This window comes from Salvelinus sp. IW2-2015, unplaced genomic scaffold, assembly GCF_002910315.2.
Source record: "Salvelinus sp. IW2-2015 unplaced genomic scaffold, ASM291031v2 Un_scaffold840, whole genome shotgun sequence".
Taxonomy (NCBI): Eukaryota; Metazoa; Chordata; class Actinopteri; order Salmoniformes; family Salmonidae; genus Salvelinus; species Salvelinus sp. IW2-2015.
The window spans coordinates 421,231-429,847 of record NW_019942625.1 but is presented as its reverse complement, the minus strand read 5'-3'; the positions used below and the strand labels follow the sequence as shown (position 1 = coordinate 429,847).

Genomic DNA, 8,617 nt, shown 5'->3' with positions numbered 1-8,617 from the left:
ATCCTTCTCCTCCCCTTCCCCTCCCTCTCTTCCTCTCCTTATCCTCTCTCCTCCCCTCCCGCTCCCTCTCTCCTCTCTCATTTCCCCCTCCCTATTCTTCTCTCCTTCCCCTTTCCTCCCCATATCCTCTCTACTCCACCCTACAGTGTTGTAATGATGTGCAAATAGTTAAAGTACTGTGGGGTCTGTTTGTGTTTGTGAACAGAGCCCCAGGACCAGCTTGCTTTGGGGGCTCTTCTCCAGGTTAATCTCTCTGTAGGTGATGGCTTTGTTATGGAAGGTTTTGGAATCACTTCTTTTTAGGTGGTTGTAGAATTGAATGGCTCTTTTCTGGATTTTGATAATTAGCGGGTATCGACCTAATTCTGCTCTGCATACATTATTTGGTGTTACATTGTAAACAGGGGATATTTTTGCAGAATTCTGCATGCAGAATCTCAATTTGCTGTTTGTCCCATTTTGTAAATTCTTGGTTGGTGAGCGGACGCCAGACCTCAAAACCATAAAGGGCCATATAACTGATTCAAGTATTTTTACTGGTATGTCAAATTTTATGTTCCTTTTGATAGAATAGAAGGCACTTCTTGCCTTGTCTCTCAGATCGATCACAGCTTTGTGGAAGTTACTTGTGGCGCTGATGTTTAGGCCGAGGTATGGGTAGTTTTTTGTGTGCTCTAGGGCAACGGTGTCTAGATGGAATTTGTATTTGTGGTCGTGGCAACTGGACCTTTTTTGCAACACCCTTATTTTAGTCTTACTGAGATTTACTGTCAGGGCCCAGGTCTGACAGAATCTGTGCAGAAGATCTAGGTGCTGTTGTAGGCCCTCCTTGGTTGGGGACAGAAGCACCAGATCATCAGCAAACAGTAGACATTTGACTTCAGATTCTTGTAGGGTGAGGCCGGGTGCTGCAGATTGTTCTAGTGCCCTCGCCAAGTCGTTGATATATATGTAGAAGAGGGTGGGGCTTAAGATGCATCCCTGTCTCACCACACGGCCCTGTGGAAAGAAATGTGTGTGTTTTTTAGCCAATTTTAACCGCACATTTGTTGTTTGTGTACATGGATTTTATAATATCGTATGTTTTTCTATAAATTTGTACAGCAGACCCTCATGCAAAATTGAGTCTCAAGCTTTTTTGAAATCAACAAAGCATGAGAAGACTTTGCCTTTGTTGTGGTCTGTTTGTTTGTCAATTCGGGTGTGCAGGGTGAATACGTGGTCTGTCGTATGGTAATTTGGTAAAAAGCCAATTTGACATTTGCTCAGCACATTGTTTTCACTGAGGAAATGTATGAGTCTGCTGTTAATGATAATGCAGAGGATTTTCCCAAGGTTGCTGTTGACGCAAATCCCACAGTAGTTATTGGGGTCAAATTTGTCTCCACTTTTTCTGATTGGGGTGATCAATCCTTTGTTCCAAATATTGGGGAAGATGCCAAAGCTGAGGATGATGTTAAAGAGTTTAAGTATAGCCAATTGGAATTTGTAGTCTGTATGTTTTATAATTTATTTTAAGATACCATCAACCCCACAGGCCTTTTTAGGTTGGAGGGTTTGTATTTTGTCCTGTAGTTCATTCAACGTAATTGGAGAATCCAGTGGGTTCTGGTAGTCTTTAATAGTTGATTCTAAGATTTGTATTTGATCATGTATATGTTGTTGATGTTTATTCTTTGTTAAAGAGCCAAAAATATTTGAGAAGTGGTTTATCCATTCATCTCCATTTTGGATAGATAACTCTTCATGTTGTTGTTTGTTTAGAGTTTTCCAATTTTCCCAGAAGGGGTTAGATTCTATGGATTCTTCAATTACATTGAGCTGATTTCTGACGTGCTGTTCCATCCTTTTCGTAGTGTATTTCTGTATTGTTTTAGTGATTTACCATTTGTCATTGTTGTTCATTTTCTTAGGTTGTCTGCTTGTCACGGCCATCGTTGAAGGAAGTGGACTAAGGTGCAGCGTGGTGAGCGTACATATTCCTTTTATTTAGAAAATGACGCCAACAAAACTACAAACTAAGAAAACAACCGTGAAGCTTACAGGGCTAAATGCCACTAACAAAGTCAACTTCCCACAAAGAAAGGAGGGAAAAGGGCTACCTAAGTATGGTTCCCAATCATAGACAACGATAGACAGCTGTCCCTGATTGAGAACCATACCCGGCCAAAACATAGAAATACAAAATCATAGAAAAACAAAACATAGAATGCCCACCCCAAATGACACCCTGACCAAAGCAAATAGAGACATAAAAAGGCTCTCTAAGGTCAGGGCGTGACACTGCTTGACATTTTTAGATTTGATAGGGAAGCTGAGAGGTCAAATATACTTTCTGTGAACGCTCTAAGAGACTCTGGGTTGAGATCAGTGATGAAGTAGTCTACAGTACTACTGCCAAGAGATGAGCTATATGTGTACCTACCAGAGAAGTCCCCTCAAAGCCTACCATTGACTATGTACATACCCAGCGTCCAACAGAGCTGCAGGAGTTGTGACCCCTTTTTGTTGGTTATGTTGTCATAGTTGTGTCAAGGGGGGTATATAGAGGAGGGAATGCTGTTACCTCCAGGTAGGTGGTTGTATTGGCATGACGTAACAATTGCCAAGATTGGAGATTAAGTGATACATTTACAATATTTAAATTCTCTCTCTCTCTCTCTCTCTCTCTCTCTCTCTCTCTCTCTCTCTCTCTCTCTCTCTCTCTCTCTCTCTCTCTCTCTCTCTCTCTCTCTCTCTCTCTCTCTCTCTCTCTCTCTCTCTCTCTCTCTCTCTTATGATAGAAGATGGATTCCACTTTGATGACTTCATGACTTTATTTAGGTCTGCAGAGCCATGTGATATAAATACTGTGGAACACAGAGCCATCACCAGGAGCCATTCACATGGAAGCAAAGGGGGCTTGCTTGTTGCTTTGCTCCCACAGGGTTTGGGACTTACAAGAACTTAGTTCAGCATGCAGGGACATTGTTTAGGAAGCGTACTGAATAAAGCGTCATTGGTTAAGTATGTTGAGCTCATTGCATACTTTGTGTCCTGGCTCCTCTATGAGCATGAGAACACTGTCACATGATTGTGATGTGAGGATGATGACTTCATGACTACAATGCTACCGTAACCACACTGACAGCCATGAAACTGACACTTAAAAATGATCAATGATGCCAAAGCTGATCTCATCATAGACTAGACATAAACAATTAGACATGTGAGATCACTCACACAACAAGGAGGACAAAACAGAAAAATATTCGTATAAATTTCCACAATAAAAAGACAGCTGTTAAGATTTTTTAGTTTTAATAAAGAATACCAGCTCTATTTGACATTAAAACGAATCGTTTTGAACTGATAGGAACTCCAGGTCCAGTTCAATAAGGGCTTTGAAGGAGTTAGAAAAGTCCCTAGTTGTGGATCTCATCAAGGAGTTAGACAGCCTCATGATTTTGGGTGATGGTCAGGGTGAACTACTCGTTCCATGGATCACTGCACTAGGTCACTGCACTAGGTCACTGCACTAGGTCACTGCACTAGGTCACTGCACTAGGTCACTGCACTAGGTTAGACGAGGTCTAAAAGAGCCCCTAAGTCACTGTATATTCTCTTTCTCCTAAAATGTTTTCTTTACCCAGATGACGTCCTTTTAAAATTCAAAGTGGTTCCATTAGTCATGATCTCACTTATCTCATTGTAGAGCATCTCTGCATTCCTACTCGTTTAGTCTCATATGAACACACACAGGGACAGAGGTAAGCACTGACAGTATAGCTGGGATATATGTTTAAACAGAGCAATAAAGGCTCTGAGCACCGTCACACAACACAGACATAGAACTGCTACCGTGGTAAGTGTGTTTTAATATAAAAGCTAATGCTGCTACTAACTTGTGCTTAGTCGGCATTTCCTGTGAAAGTAGCAGGGGAAGAAAGAGACACTGGTTGACCTGAAGTGGATGCATTTAGCTCTGCAAGACAAAGCTGGTATTGACACAAACACTCTTGCCTTAGGCTCCCTCTAAACATTTGGACTGGTTAAATCATTGAAGACTTCTCCAACAAGAGCTGTGTCATTGAGCGTCACAAAAGCAGAATCTTGTGTTCAATTGGGAAAAAAGGACCTACTGCGCAACATTGGAGAGCATTCGAAAAGATAGAGCGCTTGCAGCAGGAAACATCACTAGCCCTTTTTTTCATTCTCAAGTTTTATTCTGCATTCTCTAGTATTCAAATAACTTTCCAAAAATATTTTGTGTGCATTATCCTTCATTTGTGTACTTTGTTTATTATATCATTCCAGTTTGAAGTCTGGTTATTTTGTTATGTTACTCAGGAGAGACAGAATCAATTAAATGTAAAGCACAACCCTATAACCCTTTGTAAGCCATGCCACTTCCAACCATTACTGCCAGCCATTCACTTGGTCTGTGTTTGACACTAAACAGAGTGTAGCCCAGGTCTTGCATGACTGGGGAAGACAGGCAGTGTTGTCAGTGCTGTGCTGTTGAGGAGTGCAGGGGAGTAAGGGAGGGAGGGTGCAGCCTAGGCCAGGGAGGGGCTAAGAGAGAGAGAGAATGCCAGCTGCTCTGTTTGTTTGTGAAGAAGGCTCCTCTTAGCCGGGAATTCTGCAGGCTTTTCTCACAGGGACTTGTTTTGCAAGGGAACAAAGCTGAAACCATGGCGGCATGTCTCCCCCGAGGCTTTTTCAAAACAATTAATCAAATGAATACTCACGACTTCTGTGGCACAGACTTGGTTGCAGGCTTGTTAACGGGAACATTGCACCGCTCTGCAAAATAATATCCATTTAAATGTCAGAGTGTTGTTTTTCATTAAACCCTGACCAAGAGTGAGCTTATTATAAATGTAGCTTTTGCTGCCATATGTCACACATCATAACATTTCTTCCTAAATGGACAGCACTACAGTTGTTACATGGTATAATAACATCATTTCAGACTGATTTAATCAGAGTGTGGGTAGGAAGAATGTAAAGAAGACTTACTTTGTCCAGCGCATCCTGAGGGTATGTGTTGTGACTCCTGAGCAGAGAGAGAGAGAGAGAGAAAGAGAGAGAGAGAGAGAGAGAGCGAAGATCGGAGAGAGAAGAGAGGCGAAGAGAAAGAAAACGAGTGTGCATGAAATACATTAGCACACATGAGGTGATACAGGAAGAAAATGGGGGGAAATAGCTCAGCTGATGGACTTAATTGATTTTACACTAATACAATAGACGAGCAACAAATCCTGTTTCAGAGTACGGTGAGAGTGGCTAGAGTAGGCAGCAAAAATGTCATTAGTTAAAAGATGCACAATTATAAATCAGGATTTATAGCACGAGGCCTTATTATATAGGAATGTCAAGCCAGGTCAAGCTATGAGCTTCAGACCTATTTAAGACAGAAAGAAAAGGGCTTTAGTTGCAAAATGAAGCATCAGAGGATTGGAGGCTAGGGAACGACCGCAGAGAGAGAAGGAGGAGAGGATGTGAAGGTTAGGAAAGACCAGATGCTAGCGGAATGAGGGGGGAATGGAGCTAGCGGAGGAAGAGGGGAATGGCTGAAGGACAATGGATTATACATGGGCTAAATCACACTGTATTACAGTGCGGCTAAAGTCAGCTGACAGGAGTTTCTTTTAAAAAGTCCATCGGCAGGTGTATGCAGCCAGCAAATGAAGTCCTATGGGCCTTGGTCAGAAGTAGTGCAAAGGTAGGAATAGGGGTGCCAAAAGAGAGAGAGAGAGAATGTGGAGAGAGGTGAGCGAAAGAGAGAGAGAGAGAGAAGAGAGAGAGAGAAGAGAGGGAGGGAGGGCAAAGGAGAAGAGAGAGGAGAGAGAGAGAGAAGAGAGAGGAGAGAGAGAGAGAGAGAGAGGAGAGAGAGAGATAGCGAGAACAGAGAGAGAGCCTCCAGTATTTATGCTTGCAGTAGTTTTGTGTCGGGGGCTTGGGTCAGTTTGTTTATCTGGAGTACTTCTCCTGTCTTATCCGGTGTCCTGTGTGACATTTAAGTATGCTCTCTTAATTCTCTTTTTCTCTCTTTCTTTCTCTCTCTCAGAGGACCTGAGCCCTAGGACATGACTCAGGACTACTGGCATGATGACTCCTTACTGTCCAGTCCACCTGGCCTTGCTGCTGCTCCAGTTTCAACTGTTCTGCCTGCGGCTATGGAACCTGCCTGTTACCGGACTTGCTACCTGTCCAGACATGATCGGCTATGAAAGACATTTGAACATCTTGGCATCTTTCTGTATATATCTCCACCCGGCACAGCCAGAAGAGGACTGGCCACCCCTCATAGCCTGGTTCCTCTCTAGGTTTTCTTCTTAGGTTTTGGCCTTTCTAGGGAGTTTTTCCTAGCCACCGTGCTTCTACCTTGCATTGCTTGCTGTTTTTGGGGTTTTAGGCTGGGTTTCTGTTCAGCACTTGAGATATCAGCTGATGTAAGAAGGGCTATATAAATACATTTGATTTGATTTGAATTTGGGACAAATGATCTCTCTCTACTCTGGTGCCATGGGTGTCTCACTGGTCCTTTACTGTGACAGGAGTCTGACAGGCTCTCACTAGGACAACAGCTTTGGGGTCCAATTTATACAGACCCTTTTACTGGATGAGTCTCCCTTCTGACTGCACACAGATCATGTGATTACTGCTTACAAAACAAAACTGCTTAATAGAGAAGCAGTAGTACTAGTAGCAGTAGTAGTAGTAGTAGTAATAGTTGAAGTAGGTAGTAGTAGTGATGTAGTAGTAGTGTACTAGTGATATTAGTAAAGGTGGTAGTAGTAGTAGTATTTTGTGATAGTAGTAGTAGTGATAGTAGTACTAGTAGTAGCAGCATCGTAGTGGTAGCAGAAGTAATTTATAAGTAGACGTCAGTAGTAGTAGTAGTAGTAGTAGTAGTAGTAGTAGTAGTGATAGAAGTAGGTGTAGTGATATTAGTAATAGTAGTAGTAGTAGTATTTGTAGTAGTAGTGGTAGTATTAGTAGTAGTGATAGTAGTAGTAGAAGTAGTAGTGATATGAGTAGTAGTAGCAGCAGCATCAGTAGTATTATTAGAAGTAGTAGTGATAGTAAAAGTAATATTAGCAATGATAATAGTAGTAGTATTAATAAAACTAGTGATAATATTAGTGGCAGTAGTAGTAGTAGTAGTAGCAACACTAGTGGTGATAGTGGTATTATTATTAGTAGTAGTAGTATTGGTAGTAGTAATAGTAGTGATGTTGGTAGTAGTAGTAGTAGTAATAGTAGTAGTAGCAGCAGCAGTAGTAGTAGTAGTAGTAGTAGTAGTAGTAGTAGTAGTAGTAGTAGTAGTAGTAGTAGTAGTAGTAGTAGTAGTAGTAAATTGCCTGTGGTTTTCAATGAACAGTACAGTGTTGTAGGCTATATGCTTTAGGACTCACTTTGGAGGGAATAGGGAACCGGGTTTGCTCAGCCTTGCCTGGAGTGTGGATGGCAGTCAGGGGAGGAGGCCAGGAGTGGGTCATCTCCTGCAGGGAGAGACATTACTCAGGTCAGCCACATAACGTATACAGTTGAAGTCAGAAGTTTACATACACTTAGGTTGGAGTCATTAAAACTTGTTTTTTAACCACTCCACAAATTTCTTGTTAACAAACTATAGTTTTGCTTTGTGCATGACACTAGTAATTTTTCCAACAATTGTTTACAGGCAGATTATTCGCTTATCATTCACTGTATCACAATTCCAGTGGGTCAGAAGTTTACATACACTAAGTTGACTGTTCCAGAAAATGATGTCATGGCTTTAGAAGCTTCTGATAGGCTAATTGACATCATTTGAGTCAATTGGAGGTGTACCTGTGGATGTATTTCAAGGCCTACCTTCAAACTCAGTGTCTCTTTGCTTGACATCACGGGAAAATCAAAGGAAATCAGCCAAGACCTCAGAAAAAAAATTGTAGACCTCCACAATTCTGGTTCATCATTGGGAGCAATTTCCAAACACCTGAAAGTACCACGCTCATCTGTACAAACAATAGTATGAGTGATGTAAGTAGTAAGAGTGAACAATAGTACGAGTGATGGAGTGGCCATCACAAAGCCCTGACCTCAATCCGATAGAAATTTGTGGGCAGAACTGAAAAAGCATGTGTGAGCAAGGAGGCCTACAAACCTGACTCAGTTGCACCAGCTCTGTCAGGAGGAATGCAGGAGGAATGGGCCAAAATTCACCCAACTTATTGTGGGAAGCTTGTGGAAGGCTACCCGAAACGTTAGACCCAAGTTAAACAATTTAAAGGCTACCAAATACTAATTGAGTATATGTAAACTTCTGACCCACTGGGAATGTGATGAAAGAAATAAAAGCTGAAATAAATCATTCGCTCTACTATTATTCTGACATTTCACATTCTTAAAATAAAGTGATGATCCAAACTGACCTAAGACAGGGAATTTTTACTAGGATTAAATGTCAGGAATCGTGAAAAACTGAGTATAAATGTATTTGGCTAAGGTGTATGTAAACTTCCGACTTCAACTGTAGTTAGCCTACATAACACCATCTCTTCAGGAAGCGTGTCCACACAACACACATCAGTCAATTCCCTAGCTCCCTAGAATAGGGTGGAATGTACCGCTAAACTAAACCACC

The 8,617-nt window shown here is 41.7% G+C and overlaps 1 protein-coding gene across 1 annotated transcript in view; it reads right to left on the bottom strand.

The window, feature by feature from the left end:
• The window catches only part of LOC112069001 (AF4/FMR2 family member 2-like), a 277,578-nt gene that overhangs the window by 27,859 nt on the left and 241,102 nt on the right, over positions 1–8,617 (bottom strand). The window contains exons 6-8 of the mRNA XM_024136254.1: positions 7,404–7,490; positions 5,002–5,038; positions 4,731–4,785 (exon numbers count right to left, since the gene is read on the bottom strand). Coding sequence (XP_023992022.1) covers positions 4,731–4,785; positions 5,002–5,038; positions 7,404–7,490 — 179 coding nt within the window. The remainder of the gene's footprint in view (positions 1–4,730; positions 4,786–5,001; positions 5,039–7,403; positions 7,491–8,617) is intronic.